The following is a 19,939-nucleotide window of genomic DNA, read 5'->3' on the forward strand; positions in this document are numbered from 1 at the left end:
GAACAGAATCCTGTTATTATCATAGCTGTGGTTGCTGTGGCAGGAACCATCATTCTGGTCTTCATGGTGTTTGGTTTCATCATCGGACGAAGGTATTGCATCTTTCATGGGCATTAGCACATCTGCCCCCACTCTTGTGAACTCTTGAGACATAGTCTGTTCTGGGATAGTAACTTGCAAAACTAAAACATGAATAATTTTTCGTATTTCATTTAAATTCCCTTACCAATTACATGGTTTGTCCTATTACTTTGGCAAGATACTTAAATCAAGATGTTCTTTTTGTCCTATGTAAATGTGCTGTGAAAGGAACCCATAGCAGGTTCTTTAACTGTACTCCTCAAAGTCCCTCTTTCTGTTCAGTTTTCTCACATGGAGAAATCTGACACTTTATCTGATCAGCCTTTAAATGACTTTACATTCAAGAAAAAGAGACACAGCAGTAAGTTTAAGAATACCCTCATGTAAAACAGTGTTCTACTTTCAAGTTCTTTAATCCTCTGTTTTATCTGTCGAAGCTTTTCACCAGAACTAGAATTTTTTTTCTTTAGGACCTGTCCTGACTGGCATTTGATACAAAAGCCTTTTGATTGCAACTGTTCATGGTTTATTTAAAACTCTGCTGTCAATAGAATTATAGGTGAAAGTTTCAAAGGGCCTACAGCAGTTAGGTGCTCAGTGCCTGAAAATCCCAGCCTGCAGAACTGATTTTGTCAGGACTTTAGACGTGAGAAGTAAATAATTATTTACCAGTAAAACTAGCGGTTTACTTTCTTTACAGGCATTGTGGCTATAGCAAAGCGGATCAAGAAGGGGATGAAGAACTTTACTTTCATTGTAAGTGTTTTGCTTTTTTTCCCCTCTTTCAAAAATTCCCAACTGTAGTAGTGTAGACAATACCATAGTGTAGACAATATTAAAACAAGACTCCATAAAAGACAATGCCATGGGAAATTCAAAAATGCTGTGTAAATAACAAGCAGGAAGTTAAACACTATAAAAATGTGACCTACAGAAAAGGAATGCAGATTAAAGACAACACTGCTCACACAGATGGTTTTATTTCTATACATGTCTATGATACACTGTTGTTTTCATTCTGCATTTTTGTTTTCTTCTTGTTGCTTTGAATATATGTTTCACATTGTCCTAATGATCCCTCTGAGGTGCAGTATTCATGAGACCTTTGCCTAAGTGAGTTTTGCCTCAGGCAGACTTCAGATTAAGAAAGTGAGTAACTGCATCACCCTAAAAATGAAACTGTTCTGCTCAAAAACTGTTTTCTGCTGCTGTGAATACTGTACCATCAATATTTACAAAACATAATGTCCTTAAAAATTTAATATTTAATATGAAAAGAAAGAGCATCCACTTTGTTACCGTTTTGTGTTCTAGAATCACTTGCCTAGTCAAGAGTAGCCCCTAAAGCCTCTCTTATTAAAACTACATCTACCATCTGAATTTATACTAGAACTCTGGGTTAATGACAATTGAAAATGTAAGGGAAATGTAAAGGAAGGATTATGCAAGAATACTTTCATTTTTATCCAAATATTGTTTAAAAAATTTCTTATTTTAGCCCTGTCTCGTTTCAGTTGGCATGAAAACTTGAAAATGTTTTAATTTCTTTTAGAAGCAGTCGTTAACTTAGTAGTTGCAGTAAAACTAAGTTGCAAAATTATTTTGAGCAACCATAATTGTAAAATCGCATAATAGAGTTAAACCGAACATAAGTTCTGATACAGAACAGTGCCTGGGTTTCTCCCATACGTGATCACTCTCATGTCAGTACAGCTTGCTGTTTAGTCATGCTATGCTGTATGTAGCCTTTGTTGTCTACCTATAATTAGAGCTGTAGCTTAAATCCTTCAGATTTACTTTTTCTTTTTTTGTGAAAGCAATAGGATTTATCTTATTTTCGATATGTTAAAGTCATGAGCTGTTATCAGAAAGTAGTGTCACATGGTGAATGAAGTAGCCATTAGTCATAAATTCTTAGCATCTTCTCAGTGCACTCCTCTCTAAATGAGTAGTTCTAGCCAAAGCTCCACTCAAAATCAGATCAAGGTTCTGTTTTATCTTTCTTCCCTGAAAAAATCAGGTCAACTGGAAATTAATCCCTGAGTTTGAGTGTGGCTACCTAAATTGTTTAAATGCAGTGAGTGTCAAATTAAGTAGTGACATCATTGCAGCTTTAGTCAATCAATTCATAAACTGTGCAAGAAAGGTGGGAAATAATAATGAGATAAGAATTATTTATAATGCACTTTGCAATGCAGCTGATTTTAAAGAATTCATCAAAAATCTGAGTTTACTTAAATGTTACTATTCTTGGAGTGATGGATTTGAAATTTGCCTCTCATAATGCATTATAAGCTTTTCACATTTTCAGAAGAGCTCCTGTTTTCACTTTTAAAATACCCATTATGTCCTTGAAGGAAAAGATCAGCTATGTATTCTTGTATTTTATTATATAAACAAAAGGAATATGCTGGCTAAATGATTTCTTTCCTTATCTCCATTATTGGTGACATTTGTTTTTGTTTCAGTGAAAATATACATTAATTAATATGAAAACTGCTACTTAATGATTGATAGTTGATCCAGAAATTATGACACTTTATAAGCATTCATTTCCCTTATTATCCTTTCAAGAAATCTAGTTATCCAGCAAATTAGTCAGAAGATTAGGCATTTTTTTAAATCATGGCACAAAATACAAGTAAGTTTTTGCCAAGGTAGTTTTTCATCATCTGTTGGTCGTAGGTGTAGTATTTAATTTCATTTGATAGCCATGTAGAGAATAAGATGGAATCCACTGCTGTGGTCACCACTTTGGTCACAGAGCTGTGAACACCAGTTTGATGACCTTTTGTCCATAACATCTAGACAACATTCTTCTGCACTGGGGTACCAGATTGGATTTTGAAAAATGTAATGTAGAACAAACACCAAAAAAAACAACTTAGAACCATTTTTAAATGCAGATTTTAAAGCACTGAATCATAGATTGCATTTCAGTTCCCTTCATCTCTCTGTGACCTCAGGTGCTACACTTGAAGATACAACTACAATGGAGGAGTTTAGTCAAGCGATTCAGATTTATATTTGGGTTCCTCCTCCCGTTTTCATCTAACAATGTCTGCAAATACAGGCCAGCATTATTTCACGTTGCTATGCCAGGATAGCCTTGGCCTGTCAAAATGTTGTATTACAGCTTGAATAAAAAACCATTAGAGGCCCACTTGAGATTTGCAAGGTTACTTCCAATCCAGACCCCTTATCACAAACACAAGAGGATGGTTCCTTCTCTATCCTGTTGCCTAAAAGCATTATTAGAGCTGGTCAACCTGTTGCTTTATTCTCATTTGCTCCAATGTCTTTTGGTTTTAAGAAATAAATATTTATAATTTTTAAAAATTGCAGCATTGTCAATACACCTGGAAGAACATCTATTTAAATACATAATATGACAGATAATAACATCTGGGCAACACTTCAAATAATTTCACTGGTTGAAAATTCATGAGATTACTCAAGCAATTTCTCTAGGTTTTTTTCTTTTATTAGGGTTTGTGTGGTTTTGGTCATTAATACCATCTGAAACACAAATATACATGGTTGCTAAGCTATTTTTCAATATATTTTCAAATTTAAAATATTTTATGTTAAATTAAAAGAATACAAAGCAACTGTAAATTATTTATGTTTTGTTCTGACTTTTGTTCCTGTTCTTGTATATCAGCATATCAATTAGCAGAGGAATATTTTTGCATTTTGGTATTGAATTTTAATTCACTGATTTAATTAAAGCTCAAGAGTATAATCTTTGTGAGCAAATTTATTTCATAAAAATTTCTTGATTCATGGATTTTCAGGGTTGCTTTACTATCACCAGGAGTTTCTACTTTCAGCAAAAGAGCAAAAAATAATTTACCTGAATCATTAGCAAACTAAAGGAAAAAACTGCATGCTGGCCAGAGCACTGTACTGCCTGGGTTGCACTAAGTGTTATACTAAAAAAAAAATAAGCAAAATACAATTTACTGCATATTTTTCACTTAAGTGCTTGAGAGGGGAAATATTGGTGCCACAGAGCCCACTTTCCTTCCTATCCCTTTGGAGATTGACTACAACAGGTTGACTACAACATGCTCATATACTGCAAGAAATACACCTAAGGTTATAATTTCTAAGTGCTGTGAATACTTTGACTGTTGCCACAATCTGCAAAAAATATTATATTCAGTAATTTAGGCAAATTGAAGGAGGTGAAGAAATGTTTCAAATCTCACTAGAAGACAGAAATAACATGAAGAAATGCTGTTTATGCATCCTGGGACAAAAGGATAAGCTGTCCTTACACAGAAAAGAACCTTTCACCTCCTCTGCTGGTCTTGAACCCCCTTCCCAGCTTTGTTTTTATCCCCACTCAGCCCTTACATTTTATTCCATTAAGCACTATTTAATATTTATTACTTAGTTCAAGGTGGAGATGATAGTCATTTTTAGAGATGGGATTGTGTACTTGTGTCAGCATGCTTGCAGATGATGCCTAAAACTAAGGTTGCTTCTCAGAGCGGCTCTGACTCAGGCAGTGTGGAAACAGGTTCACTCTTCCAAGGAGCACTCTGCATAATGAAATTCCTGGGCTGACTGCACAATAAGTGCTTTTGCTTCATCACAGTCATGCTTTCTTACATCATTACAGTTAAATTTCCAGGCACCAAAACCTACATTGACCCTGAAACCTACGAGGACCCAAATAGAGCTGTCCATCAATTCGCCAAGGAGCTAGATGCCTCTTGTATTAAAATTGAACGTGTGATTGGTGCAGGTAAGGCTGCCGTGGCTTCCTGATTCAACTGTTCCATTTAGCGGGGATCGAAACTCATACATCATAATGACAGGCAAATAATTATACCTCAAGTATAGAAGAACTTTTTGCATTTGCTAGAGTGGTTAAGAGCAGTGAAGCTGCACTCACTTCTAAAATGTAAAAAACAAACAGGGGAAAAGCCCAACAAAAGAAACAAATAAATGAGTAAATTAAAAGTCTTGCTTGACATTGAAAGCTTGTTGGTTTCTAATCTTGTATCTGCTGTTAAAAATGTAACTGGGGGGAGTGGGCCAGTTTTGCTGCCTATTATTTACTGTCAGAGTAAAGACGTTAGGCATTTGTGCAAATTCTGCTCACTTACCTTTTGCAAGAGGGCTTTTTGACCTCTGAAGCTTCGTTCATGTGAGTAAGGAAAACTGGCTGCAGCAGCAAAATCTTAAATAGAGACTAGGAAGGTCTTGTTTCTGTATAGCAAAATCTTCCCTAAGGCTGTTTTTTCTTCTACCATTTTTCTTTTTGATATTTTATGAATACAAAAAGTTATTGTTTAACTTCTTATGACTGATTGTAATTGCTTCAGCGCTACATTGCTTTTCTTCCTCTTAAGCTGTCTACCACCTACTTAAGCCATGGTGTTCATGCTCTAAAAAGGCAGTTTCATTTGTTTGCATTAATAAGATATGTGACATTTTTATTGCACTACTCCATGTAGTGAAATTAAGTTTCCATGGGTAAGAAAAATATCAAATACTTTGGATTCCTGGAGGAAATGTTCATTTGCTTTCCTGTTGTTTTATACAAGTATTAGTAGAATACTTTCTAAATCACCCTGTAGTTTGGCACTGTAAATTACATACTGCAGTATTATTTAAAAACAGAACAAGAAATATCTCTAAAATAGGCTGCTTTACCTGTAAGAAAATCTTTAGACTTAGAATTCATGCCTTTTCAAAGTAACCCCACTCATGTTGAATCATGTCTCAATCAAGGAGTAGTAGCATTGAAATTAACCACACTGCTGAGCAAATTATTCCTTTGGATGAGTAAGAGCATAAGAATTTAGCCCTCGCTAACTAGGAATTTTTGTGAGGCTAGAATGGCAGCATCTCCTCTAATAAACACACAAGATACAAGATTAGCATAGACAAATTGTGGAGTTTTATTTTTTGCTCTGAATTAGAAAGCTACCAGCATAGCAGCAGTTCAGAGCACAAAGATATATTCTGTTGGATTTTGCCAATGCCTTGTGAACAAAATGCTGAAAACACTTGAGCTGCACAGTATACAGTTTAAAATGCATTTTCACTGTTATGACAAATTCCAGAATGTTATTTTGTTGACTGCAGTTGAATTTATTCTTGATTTTAATGAGTATAACTGATAGCAAAAATAACTAACATGTGTCAGTAGTCATTCAGACTAGAAGTGCAATGGTGAAAGCATATTGTGTGTGGCATTTAGCTATGGCTTTAACCTGTTCATGTAAATAGCAAAATGGAATGAAATGAAATTCGGTCCAGGAACAACAGAACGTTAAAGACCCAAAGCAGCAGCTGAAACTCATATATCAAATAAGAATATGGAATTTCTTTTAGTGACAGCACCAGAAAAGCCACTTAGCTATCTCAATGTGCATCAGCAATGGTGGCTGCATCAACTATTGAGTAGTGCCATGTCTCTCAGACAAACAGGGTGCAAGTGTGCTTGTGCTTAATTTGCATGAGGGATATGTGCTTTCCTTGCCAACATTTTCATTACCATCCCGCTGTGGCCACCTGTCAGATACGGAATATGGTGTCCACTATGTTAAGTTGTTCATACCACACATCCTTTGTTTTAGCCTCTGCCTTGTTGACATGCTGAGCTAGTGGCTGTGTGGCTGTGCAGTATTCCCACTCTTGTTGTCATATTTTCCGGTTCATTTTTGGGCATCATTTCAGCTGAATATACTATTTTCTTGGGAATAAAAGTAGTTCATTGGCTAACATCCTGGCCTGAAATGCATAACATATAAGTTCAAGTTTCTGGTTTGCTGGAGTGTGCATGATCTACTTTTGGAAATCAATCAAAATCAGATCACAGAGAACTGGAAAGGAGTTAAGCCCTAGTGTCTTCTGTGCCAAGTATCCTAATTACCTGGCTCTGAAATACCACAGACACACACTTATGCTCATGTCTTGTTTTCAGTGTGGACAAAAAAAAAATTTTCAAAGAACTGCTAGAGAAAATTGTTATCCTTCAGTAAGTTCTTGAGGCTAGGGGTTATGAGTGAGGTGAGTGATGAGTTCATTAATAGTCATCCATGTTGCTAATGAAGTGCAGGAGGGAGGTTAAGGCACCAAGCTAAGGGCATGAGCATCTAGTTGTTGTGTATGTAACAGCTATGCCTCATGGTATTCATAGCTATGACATGGCTATTTAGACCTTGACTTCAGTGCCCAAGGGCAGTTGAGGATAATGTACAGGCAGGAACACTTGTCTGGCCAATTAGCTCAGGTACAGCACAGTATTAACAGAGGTATATGGAGTTGATTTCAGCTAACCTTGATTCAGCCAGCATAGAGGAATTTGATTCTGTATGCAGTCACCTCCTATAAGATTCATAAAACAAACCATAGAGTGGAGATTAGTCCAAACAAGTCAGTTGGAAATATTAAGTCATGGTCTAAGTTCTACCTTTCTGACTGGAGAACTCTGAAACTGATACCCAAGTACTGCTTTTTTCTTTCCCCAACCTCTCTCTTGGGGCTATCAGGAGAACCAGAGTGTTTGAACACTGACAGTGTCCTAAACAAGATTTCTCAGAACCCATCCATTAGGATACTTCAACACCTCTTCAGGCATTCAGACCCATTTCTAAGCATACCTCTCTCCCCTGCCAGCCAGACATCTTGACAGGGTATATGTGCACTTAAGTTCTTATCCCACTAAATTTCTCAAGACATCAGTCTATGTCCCAAGAGGACTCTCTAATAAACTCTCTGTGTCTTACCTCATTCAATTATTTTTTTCAGCACTCCTCCTAAAACATGTCTTAGATGTAGGTGTGTCTGCATACTTGTGTGTACATAACAGCTTAATGTTAAAGAACTACACAGGTATGCAAGAGATAAGTTTCTGACTTGATTTGTTTTGGAGGAGGGCCTTGGAACTATATCTCCCATACTGCAGATGAGTTTGCAAAGTACAAGATTATTAAATACTTTTGCAATGAGTATTTCTCTTTTGAAGAGATGTTCCCCTTTATTCAGTATGTGTTACTACCCTTTTCTTCTATATTTACAAAGATATTTTTCTTCCTGGCTACAGTATTGGATAACTCACTTTTTCTCTCTTCTTATGTAGCTGTGAAGCTAGGGACAATCCTTACATCTTTCATAATCTCATTAATATCGAGGTAGATGTATTGTCATTCAGCACCACATGTCACGTTTCCATCCTCTTTCCTGTCTGATGGAGTCCAGTAACTTCTTTCCCAAATTTGGTTGTTGATGCTTTTTTTTTTTTTGTATTCTTTCTGACTGTTTCACCTTTTGTCTCACATGCTTCTTCAAGTTCCATTGTCTGTTAGTTTAAAGCCTTTTATAAACTTGCAGCATTTGCTTGTGTTTGTTTAATGTAACAAAATTGTTATAAGTCACACCTTTCATTTCATAATCTGCAAAGTAAATTATCTTGCTTGAAGGTAATAATGTAGTGCTTCATTTAACACCATAACGATGCTAAATTAAAAGCAGATCTGCAAGAGCTGACTCTTGAAAGAAAAAAAGCCATTTGATCTAAAGATAGCAAGGAAACAATGTAGAGCAGAATGACATTTTCACTTATACATTTTCACTTAGAAATGGTATTACTAATTCTATAATAGTGTTTTCTTATGAAAGCCACTTCATTTTTATTTCCTGATTTTGAAACAAATGCAACAAATTGCTAACAATTTAAAATATTCAAAAGCAGTCCTGTTGATTGGGTTAACACGAAGTGTTTATTCCAAAAGGGTCAGAAATTCAAGGTAATCCATTTCAAATATGAGCATCCACATGCAAGATTTAAACACACACTTAGGCAGTGAGTTGAATCAAGGCCTAAGGAAAATATTGATAGTCAGAGCAATTCAGCATTGATCTACTTCATTTTAGGAGAGTTTGGTGAAGTGTGCAGTGGGCGTCTAAAACTTCCTGGCAAGAGAGATGTTGCAGTAGCCATAAAAACTCTGAAAGTTGGCTACACTGAAAAGCAAAGGAGAGATTTCCTGTGTGAAGCAAGCATCATGGGACAGTTTGACCATCCTAACGTTGTTCACTTGGAAGGGGTCGTTACCAGAGGTAAGCAGCAACTCGATCTGTCAGTCAAATAATAACGCCATGGCAGAAATTACTCAAGCTTATTCATGGTCAAAGATTCAAATTATAAACAGACTACACACTCCTAATGGATTTTCTCCTGATGCGTAACTAACTAAAACAATACTTACTTTATGCTACAACCTGAGGAAAAAAAAATTTAGATGTACGCATGATTAAAAGATGAAGTACTTTGAAACATATTATTTTTCTAGTTTCATTTAGCCTCAAAGACCATGCAGAGAGATAAGGTTTCTTATGTCCTTTCAAATTATCTGAAGTGTCATTATTCCAGAGTCCTGTTCACGCAGGAGGAGGTAGGAGGACACACTGACTTTTTGATTTGTATGGTTCGATTTTGTGAATCATGACCACATTCCATTAAGATATTTAAGAAATTAGAGCTCAGTAACAGTGCTGGAGGGCTTAGAAATGCTCCTTGTCTCAGCGATTCAGTCCTGCAAAGGAATAACGTGTGTTTTATCAAAAAAGGCACTCCATTTGTTTTACAGTTTCTCTTTTCTTTCAGGGAAACCAGTCATGATTGTAATAGAATACATGGAGAATGGGGCCTTAGATGCATTTCTTAGGGTGAGTACCAAAATGAGAAGTTATATAAACATATTTAGAGTGACATAATGACACTTTTAAAAAGTATGGTTTGTATATGTGATATGTACATGTATGCCTGCACAATATTAATATAATTAAAATGGTTTTCAGGCTGAAATGGATCTTGACAAATACTAGCAGTTCTCTGTGTTATTTCAGGAAAACTAGATCAAAAATGAGAGGATCAGATAAGATCATATGGAGACATTCTAGGAATTTATGTGATTTAATGTGGCATAAACACAGTGGGTTTTATTATTGCCACCAGTTGAAATTAAAACAACTGATACATGAAGCCCAATCTTCTGCATTTTGGGTGCAGAATTTTATTGTGTCAGCATGATGGAAATCAGAATAAAAGAATCCCTAAATGAACTGTGGTTCTGTTTAAGAGACAAACAATGGAAGAAGAAATGCAAGTTCCCAACAATTCATCATTTTTTAAGTATGTTCTGAACTTGCCAGTTATGCAAGACATTGTGAAATGATGTATAAACACTCTATAGAGAACAGAAATATTGTTTGATAAACTCGAAACTATCAATAAAAATTAACAGTAGCTAAGGTTCCAAAAAGGAGATAGTACTTATTTTCTTGATACAAATAATTATACTGCAAGATGAAGAGCATAGAAGCAAACTATAAGAGCTTCAGGTAATCTTCAGCAGGTAATCCCTTAGAAGCAATTTACCATGAATTAGACAAAAATGGATAGTGATGAGCAAGTTTTGCTACTATTAATAGATTAACTACTCACACGTTTTTTAAGTGGATGTACTGCTTTATGACAGAAGAAAGTAAAACTTGTGTTTGAAGTAAGTTTCTTCTCCCCGGAATGAATTGCCACAGAAAGAGTAAAGAAGTAGAAAGCTGAAGTTGTAAAACTAATTCTTATTTCTCTTCTCAGTCATACTAACAAGAATTGCTGCTCCTTTCTTCCCTCCAGAAACATGATGGGCAATTTACAGTCATTCAACTAGTGGGAATGTTGAGAGGAATTGCTGCCGGAATGAGATATTTGGCCGATATGGGATATGTACACAGGGATCTTGCAGCACGCAATATTCTTGTCAACAGCAATCTTGTTTGTAAAGTATCAGACTTTGGCCTTTCCAGAGTTATAGAAGATGATCCAGAGGCTGTCTACACTACAACCGTAAGAAAAATTGATGGGTTTTCAGAGTTTTGAGATGTGGTTATTAAGAAGCAGCATATCTTCTAGAGAGTATAGATAAGAGAAATACATTAATTGCTTGGGAAATGTTAACCAGTCAAAAGGAAGAGTCTCTGCAGAAATAGGACTGTAATTAGGAAATAATATTTTTGTAAGAACATACATTTGTATCTGTTAAAGTTTTATACATTTTATACAGTATTTTCATTATTGCTTTCCTCAGGATTTTCTGTTTGAACAAATAAGGAAGTTTTACCCACAAAAATCTTAATCATCTAATTTACTGTGAGTCAGTTAAAATCTTTGTATGCTATTACTGTTTTTCAGACTAGATTTATCTCCCCAAAAACTTGACTAGCTTGAGGCTAGACTGTGACAAAGCTCAACTCCTATATTTTCACTTGCTTGTGGGTGGGACGCTTTTCTTAAATACATAGTCATCAGGCACACTGTGCTCTTTATTCCTTTGTTGAACCAGCTCCACTTTCCCACCCGTGGGGCCTCACTGTACCTATTTTCTCATGCTGAGGGAAGGAGGGGCCCCTGGAATCTGCTCCAGCAGGCACAGGGATCCAGGAAACCACACCAGTGTTCACAGCTGTCAGTCCTGCCATTGGGCTCTAAGTGGAATCCTGGTTTAAAAATGTCAGACTGAGATTTCAGAGTAGCCATATGACAAGTCAGTGGGATTTATATGCACAAGTTGAGATTCACTTCACCTACCTTCAACCAGTCAGGAGTTAAATGAATAGTGTAAATCAGACATCCAAGCACCCCTTTAGCATCGATGAAGGGATAAGCTCTTCCAAAGAAATACATCCAACTTAGCTTAGACAATTATCTGAGTTTTCATGTTCCAAGTGTTTTAAGAGGCTAAACTTCCTTAAAGAGCCTTGCAAATTCTGTAATTGGTCAACCATAGTCGATGATATAAGTGCTGCTTTTGATGTTGATGGAAATAAACACATTCTATTGAAGATGATACAAAAATTTGGGGAGAAAAAAAAAAAAAAAGAGAACCTTCTTCTTCCTTTTTTTTTTTTTTTTTTTTTTTTTTTTTTTTTTTTTTTTTTTTTTTTTGGTTGTTTTTTGTTGGCTTTTTTTCATAGGGTGGAAAAATTCCAGTGAGATGGACGGCTCCAGAGGCCATTCAGTACCGCAAATTTACATCAGCCAGTGATGTGTGGAGTTATGGGATAGTTATGTGGGAAGTAATGTCATATGGAGAACGGCCTTACTGGGACATGTCAAATCAAGATGTAGGTTTGTCTGCTTGTGAATGTGTGTGTGTGTTAGTGTGTTACTAAAACAAAAATTACTTATTGCAAACACATACGCATGTATTTCACTATAAATGCAAAAAATGTTGGTATGGTTCTCACAAAATGAAAAAGTTGCAGAGCTTTCACTTTTTACCTACATCGAAATCTTTCCTGTGCCACATGGATATTGTAGGTTTCTGTTCTGAGTATCACATAAAACTGGATCATTAATAGGTACTCTTCACTTTATTATGCTTAAGCATGGAAAGAATGAATTTTTTTTCCAATAAAAAGTAATTCTAAGGTTTCTGACCTTAGAGCAATGATTAATCAGTCAAAAAAAGTTGTTAAAAGTCTGAATGGCAGTTAATGACCTACTTTGGCTTTTTCAAGTTAATTATGCTGATTTAACCATACTCTTGTTTGCATAAAATATGATCCAGAGCAACAGGTCAGCAGTAATAGAACAGGTGGGTGTTAATCTTGATTTCTGACAGGAGTATCTATTAATATAGAAATTACACAGGAAAAACCCGTACAGGTGCAAAAGTTGTCAGAAAGAGTATCAATTAAAGTTCTTCATGTGGGGGCATGAGTGTTCTTTTAATTGTTATTTTAATTTTTTATTGAATTATCAACACCAAAGTTTAAAAAAAAAAAGATAAAAGTGTAAATGAGTCAGTTTGGCACAGTGCAAAGTTGTTAATATTTGACAGGTCTCAGTGTCAAAGATTTCATGGACTGTCAAAATATGGGCAAACAAGTCCTTGGGGTAGAGGAAGAGAAATATTTACATTCCCTAGACACCCTGTAGAGTTTCATTTCTTTTGACACCTTCCTTCTGTACTAGATTCAAACATAAAAGAAGTCTGACAGGAATATAAGATGCCTCAAAGGCAAACCTTACCTATCTTTCAGGCATCAATAAGGAAAAACTTTTAAACAGGGGAGAAATTTTGGTATTTCCATGCTCGTTGTTGGATTTTGAAAAGTATTCCTTCTATTGAAAATTGCATGTAAAGCACATGACTGAACCTTTTTCAAAAAATAGCTAATTGCAACTTCTTTCATCCATTTTTAGCAGCTTTCATGATAATCTTCAATAGTACATAGTTAAAAGATGCATCAGTTGCTTGGTAAAATACTTTGAAATATTCCTGTAAGCTGTGATCTTCAAGCATGTCCTCCCAAAGCCTATGCACATCCTACCAATCTCATAGATTAATCTATGATGCAAAAATTTAGAATCCCCTTATGATTTATTATTTATTCTCCTTCAAAGTTACCAGTGGGAATATTTAACTGGAAAAAAAAAATGCTAAATGTGTGCTTCTAATTTTGCATATGGATTCAGTTTATATATCTTGAGTATATCATTTTGCCTTAAAAGTGGATGTGGGCATAGTCATAGACCAGACCAGATCTCCTAAAAAAATACATCTCACTGACTTTAGACCTTAAATAACATTTCTTTAATTCTGCCTTTCTTCCTTTTAAGTCATCGCTTTAGATTGATGGAGAATACAAATTTGTTTTGTGATCTCTCAAGAACAAGTTCTTCTTTTAGCAATGACCTAGAGCTAGGATGCACCGAAAGAACACTCATCCTACAAGCTCCCTGCAGAGGCACAGCAGGCTGACCACAGATAATAGAGTTGTCCCAGCTTCTCTGAGCAGTGGGCTCACCTCAGCTTTATCCTTGCTGCTAGGCCTCAAACCCCTATTTCCCATTAGACATATGGTGTTCTTGCTTTCATTCGCTTACTGACTCCAGTACAGATTAGTTCTTCAGAAAAGGGAAAGAATTTAGGCTTATATATTTTTTCTTTGCTGTACTCCTGGATTTATTACCATTGTTATAATTTTCATTATTATTATATACCCAAAAACAGAGTTCTAACATTACATTGTCCAGTTACCCATATTTAGTACTTCTTTATTGGTATCTGGTATATAAAGTGAACAGACCTCTTCTATTCTGCTTTACATCCTCAGATAGCCTGATTATGATAAAAGTATACTTGAGTCTTAGCAGTATTCTCTTTTTGCAGTAAAAGCAGAATTTCAAAAACGAATTGTGGGAAATGTAAATAGTATAAATCAATTCTATTAGTAAGAACTCCAGCTGTGTTCTCTTTGTAGATTTGCTTATTAAAAAAAAAAAAAAAAAAAAAAAAAGTCCTGCATCTATTTCATTATCTTTGAGTACTGATTTTTGGACACCTCTGGCTCCTTTTTAGCAGAGTGGACTCTTGTCCTACTTTACTTATCAATATTTTAAAATATTTTTTCAGTGTTTTGAATATTATCAGAAATTTCATCCATCTCTAGCTGACTCATTATTTTATATTTCCGAGTTTCTCAAGAATACTCATCAGAGAAGCTGATTCTGCAGTATCATCAAAGCCTTTCAAAAATGATATCATCTTGATTTCCACTTCTCTTCAGGTTTCTCTGCAGATTGTAGTGAATGGGAAAAACTCCTGTCTGTGATCCTTTCATTCATGTCTTCACTGTCCCTTACATTCTAGGATATAGTTTTATGTAGATGGTTTACCAGTCTTAGATATTTTGATGGCTGTGTTGCTGTTGCTGTTACCTATCTTTTCCATTCCTCACTGGTGATCTCTGTCTTCTGACCTCTTAGGCAATTAGTTCATTGGTGCTAAACCATATGTAGCACGCTTGAAGGGTTTAATACCTTTTGCCTTTTAGAAGGTCAGAAATTTCTGCAGTACTTTTCACAGCACACCAGTCATCCTGTACATACTGTAGCTTATTTTTCACTTTTATTCCACTGCTACTTCTAAGCGTAAGGAGCTGTTATTTTGGTTTTCATCTTCATATAGCTCTAAAGAATCTTACGTTTTACTTTTAATGTTTTCTTTCCTATATAGCTCTATTCTTTCGATTTCCCTGTTCTTCTGCAGAAAACCTCTCTCCACACCCTCTCTGACAGACAACTTCACCTTCTAAAAGGTCACCGCACTCATTCTTCAAGGTGTGGATATTTCTGCAGGAGTTGAATATTTCTCAGTCATTTTTGAGCTGTAGGACAGTACTGTCATTCTAAATGTTCAGAGAAAAAGCCGTGTCCTAGGAAGATGAGGCAACTTCCCTGAGGTCAGAAGGACATTCTGTGACACAAACCTGCAGTCAGTGCCCTACCACTGGGTTATGCCTTATCTTTTCACAAAACTTCTTTTATGCAAAAGGTTTTGATACAAAACCTGGCTGGATTTCAGTCAGCTTTTTGAAGGTCGTTTTATATTGTCTGCAGTTCTGTCTACTGTGCAGTCTACTGCTTTTAGATTTTCTCACACAACCTATGGAGTATTTTTTTTCTGAGGTTATTACTTTTACTAAAACCTGGATATTCAGTAACTTTGTTTATCGTATCAGATCTGCTTCCTAGAACTACACCCAGAACAGCTTCTGATCTTGCTTTCTGTACAAACCAGGGGAGAAGACAGTCCTATGCACTACCCTTCAGGAACGAGCACCCTTCCTTAGCAATTCTAATGCTGCCGTGTCAGTCAATGTCAGTATACTTGAAATCCCCCATGAACAGTATTTTAGTCCTTTTTCACTAGCTTTTCTTATCTGCCTTGCTTCCTGATGTGCTTTCTTATTCTGCCCTCAAGGTTTACAGCAGTTTGCTGTGATTTTACTTCATCTGTTTTTATTTTTTCTTAAATCTAAATGGACTTGGCTGAGGAAGTCAACAGGTGGATGTAATTCTTGGTTTAGACATTTATGCTCTCCTTCGATCATATCATCATCTAGCGGCATCTCTTATTAAATCTAACTTTCTGCGGTATATTAAAATACCATTCACCCAGATCTTTCTCTCTCACATGACACAGTTCTGCTACTTTATCGTTAATATAACATGGCTAGACATAGAATATAACTTTTGTCCCTACCAATTTCTATCTGCTAAACACTTTTCTTGGATCCTTTTATAATACCTTCAGGCTTTTTGTATTTTATATGTGCATGCACAGATCTCTTATCCATTTAAAACTCAGTTGCTTCTACCACACACTTTCATAAAAGCCTTGGGGCAAGTAATAACGTTTTCTGAAATAAGTCCATTTATCACTCTATCTGTTACTCCCTTGGTGAATTTAATTGTTGTTCCCTGCTACTCACTTGTCTAGTTAATTTAGCTATGTTCTGCACATATAGAACAATATGCTTAATAAGCCCAAAGATAAAGCTGGGGAAGTTACTTGAAAACCTGAAGGCTGTTGTGAAAACAACGGACTCAAATCTTTGCAACGCTGATGGCAAATTTTAGTTTATTGATTTAAAAAAAAAAAAAAAATTTCTTATTTTTTTGAGCTGGGTAGCAATATGTATTCTTTAAATGACTGTTGATGAAAAATAATTAACTATGTTGACTACTAGGTTATAAAAGCAATTGAAGAAGGCTATCGTTTGCCAGCACCCATGGATTGCCCAGCAGGACTGCACCAGCTGATGCTGGATTGTTGGCAGAAGGAACGTGGCGAAAGGCCAAAGTTTGAGCAGATAGTTGGTATTCTGGACAAAATGATTAGAAATCCAAACAGCTTGAAAACCCCACTGGGAACCTGTAGCAGGTAAGAAAAGCTTTAGTGTGTGTTCTTATGGTGGTGCATGTGGCTAGGTTCTGGATGTTCTGCTTGGTGGCTGGTTCCAGTTCACACTTATTTCATCTGTCTCTCAGTTCCTTCTTTCTGTTCCCTGTTCTTCCCTTCCTTCATTTGCCCTTCTTTTTTACCATACTGAACAAAGCCAAAAAGGACTTTCTTAAAACAAAAAAAACAACCAGAATAAAGTAAATATCATGGAATTAACCACATTTCTCTGTAAACTACTGCCTGCTCATCACTCTTTCCACACTCTTACCACTTGCAGTCTTTGTTTTCTTTTTTTCTTAAGATTGTAAAGTCTAGAGAGCAAGGATCATTGTCTATTGTAGTTTTATGTGATGCATCCTTTGCCCTAGGAATGGCCACGGTAGAAAAAGTAATTAACAATACTCATGCTTGGCCAGTGTACTTTGACATGCTACACTCTAGCATTTTCTGACTTTAACTCCTTTCAGTGGTTGCATCTCATTGTATTTCATGGTGTAGTTTTCAATGGCTTCTTCATAAATTTCAGGTGAATTATTTCATTGTGACAATCTTTTGATCTGCTAGCTAGATCACTGCATTAGGGAATCAACTGGCCTTAGTTCTGCTCCTGATTCTTCTACTGACTGATTTGCTGTGTGACCTTAAACAACTTACTTTGTGTCTCTGCTCTTTCCTTGTCTTTGTTTTGTCCCATCCGATTGAATAATGGGAATAGCCACCCCTATATTTTCTAAAATGAGTAAAAGAGTGGCATCTTTATTTTACTCAGCAACTTAGTTGTAGCTGCTGTCATGCTAGGTAATAAGGTTGATTTTCTGTTGGTAACAGTAGTCCATTAGGCTGATTTTGCTCACTCTGACCTTTCATCTTTTACGTGAATAAGCTTGGGAAGTACATATTGTGAGCTACAGAGTAGTCAAGAGCTATTCACAGAATAATCTAAACTGTGTATAAAGGCCTATTACTTTCTACTCTTGATATTTTTAATACCCCAAACTTATTTGACTCTCACCTTGCTAAATGCTCCCTGATGTTTTACTCTCTTTGGAAACAACTTACTTTCCTTTTTCCTTCTCCGTAGACCAATTAGCCCTCTTCTGGACCAGAACACTCCCGATTTTACCACTTTCTGCTCCGTAGGCGAATGGTTACAAGCTATTAAGATGGAAAGATATAAGGATAATTTCACAGCAGCAGGCTACAACTCTCTTGAATCAGTTGCCAGGATGACTATTGAGTAAGTTAGTACTGGGCATGTTTAACTTGCATTTAGGGAATTTCTAGGTAAAATAATAAACAACGTTCAACTCCAAAACTTTACCCTGAGTACAAACATGGTACCTGGGGTCAAACCAGCCATTTTAGCAGCTGACGATGTTATACTAGATCATCTGACGAAAGGGCAAATACCCTGTTACCTCTGTGTGGCATCACATGTTTCTGTGCTTTTCAGAACAATTGAAGTAACACCAAGGGACTGGAATTTGAGGGAGAATGTGGCCCATTTCAAAGTATTTGTATGTATAGGAAAATAGCCACTTTGCCTCTACTACCTAATTGGTACCATTTTCCAGATGTGTAATAGGAAGATGTGGAATTTTCTTCTGATTGGCTGGGGGCTGTCTGTGTCCTGCAAGCAAGGAATTTGCATCAAGTCTGTAGAAGCAAAACAATTTTCTGAAGGCAAGCATGGCCTGTATCAGTACTACCGTCTTAAACAGGTCTTCTTGGGACCTTGCGAACAACTTTCTTGGCAACCGAACTCATGGTTGCCAAACATATGTAATTCCTTTTACAGAGAGCAGTGGTTTTCTAAACAAGTTTCTAACCAATAATTCTCAAGTTTGCAACCCTATTCTTATCTGCCTGGTGTCACTAGGGGTCACAGCCTATAGCTTGTGAACTGTCATCAGAGCCCACAAGCTTCTAGCACTAGTAGTGGTGGAGTTTAAACAACTGCTCCTCTTTTACTTGCATGATGGGTATGGGTCAATATGCAAAGGCTTTCTCTAGGCATCTCTTTAGGAAACAGCATATGATCCCTAAAATCTTGTATTTATACATTGTCCTGAAAGCCACCCAAAGGATTTTATAACAGAAGTGCCTTTGTCTTCGGATGTCCTTGAAAGCCACAATGAAAGATTATCGTAATGCAAAACATACTGGCCTCCTTCTCAGAAGTGGAGACAGGCAGTGTAATTACGTGACACTTGCCGTGTAATTGCACTCCTGGCTGAGAGGTTGACCAGTGCGTATATGAACTTCACAGTACTGAGCTGAGATTCCAGCACAGCTACAATGTCAGGCACCTGTAGCCCAGACCACTGCGTAGCTTTGACTCACAGTTGAATACCATACAATAGCAGTCTAAGTTGAAAAATTAACAATGTACGCATTTATCTTCCCCAGGGATGTGATGAGTTTAGGGATCACGTTGGTTGGTCATCAAAAGAAAATCATGAGCAGCATTCAGACTATGAGAGCACAAATGCTACATTTACACGGCACTGGCATCCAAGTGTGATAGACATTTCTCCCTTATGAGGGAGGTGACAGACTGAGAGAACAGCACTGGCCTTCAGTATATATGAAGTGCTGCTAGAAGACACTTGATTTCCTGGGTCCTTCCTGCAGTGAATAGAAGAGCTACAAGAAGCACCTACAGACTTGAACTCCTAAGTGCCACCAGAATTTATGAAAAGGGAATTAGGATCCACCAGTGGTGGCAAGGAAAACAGCAATGACAATAAACAAAGTACTACCTGAATAAACATACAAACACCTTGAGCTCTCTAACCTCCTTTTTATCTAATAGACTTTTTAAATGTACATAAAAATTTAAAAAAGAATATATTTGTCAGATAAAATCATGATATTATTGTTGAATTCAACAAAATATTTTCCTTAAATCTGTGATTTCTGAATCTTTTTTTAATCATTTGTGTTTATTCTTCATAAAGACTTTCTTTTAGTATGATGTTTATATCTTTGGACCTTTTTAGTGCTAATTCTATGACACATTACTACACTGGGTACCTCTGAAGGATTATTTGAGTTCCTAGAGATTTAAGAAGCATGAC

General features: G+C 36.3%; 1 protein-coding gene across 2 annotated transcripts in view; it reads left to right on the forward strand.

The window, feature by feature from the left end:
* EPHA7 (EPH receptor A7) overlaps positions 1 to 19,917 on the forward strand; it is a 150,664-nt gene extending 130,747 nt beyond the window's left edge. The window contains exons 9-18 of one of the 2 annotated variants that reach the window (XM_027893118.1): positions 1 to 92; positions 782 to 837; positions 4,712 to 4,837; positions 8,980 to 9,165; positions 9,713 to 9,774; positions 10,742 to 10,951; positions 12,079 to 12,228; positions 16,645 to 16,838; positions 17,941 to 18,096; positions 19,269 to 19,917. The exon at positions 1 to 92 is cut by the window's left edge and continues 3 nt beyond it. In XM_027893118.1, the coding sequence (XP_027748919.1) occupies positions 1 to 92; positions 782 to 837; positions 4,712 to 4,837; positions 8,980 to 9,165; positions 9,713 to 9,774; positions 10,742 to 10,951; positions 12,079 to 12,228; positions 16,645 to 16,838; positions 17,941 to 18,096; positions 19,269 to 19,383 (1,347 nt within the window). In that variant the 3' untranslated portion in view covers positions 19,384 to 19,917. The remainder of the gene's footprint in view (positions 93 to 781; positions 838 to 4,711; positions 4,838 to 8,979; positions 9,166 to 9,712; positions 9,775 to 10,741; positions 10,952 to 12,078; positions 12,229 to 16,644; positions 16,839 to 17,940; positions 18,097 to 19,268) is intronic. The other variant, XM_027893119.1, reaches the window with a different exon arrangement.
* The last annotated feature ends 22 nt before the right edge of the window (positions 19,918 to 19,939 follow it).

The sequence above is a fragment of the Empidonax traillii genome, unplaced genomic scaffold, assembly GCF_003031625.1.
Source record: "Empidonax traillii isolate 1590-97213 ecotype Southwest subspecies unplaced genomic scaffold, ASM303162v1 scaffold382:size1915631, whole genome shotgun sequence".
NCBI lineage: Eukaryota > Metazoa > Chordata > Aves > Passeriformes > Tyrannidae > Empidonax > Empidonax traillii.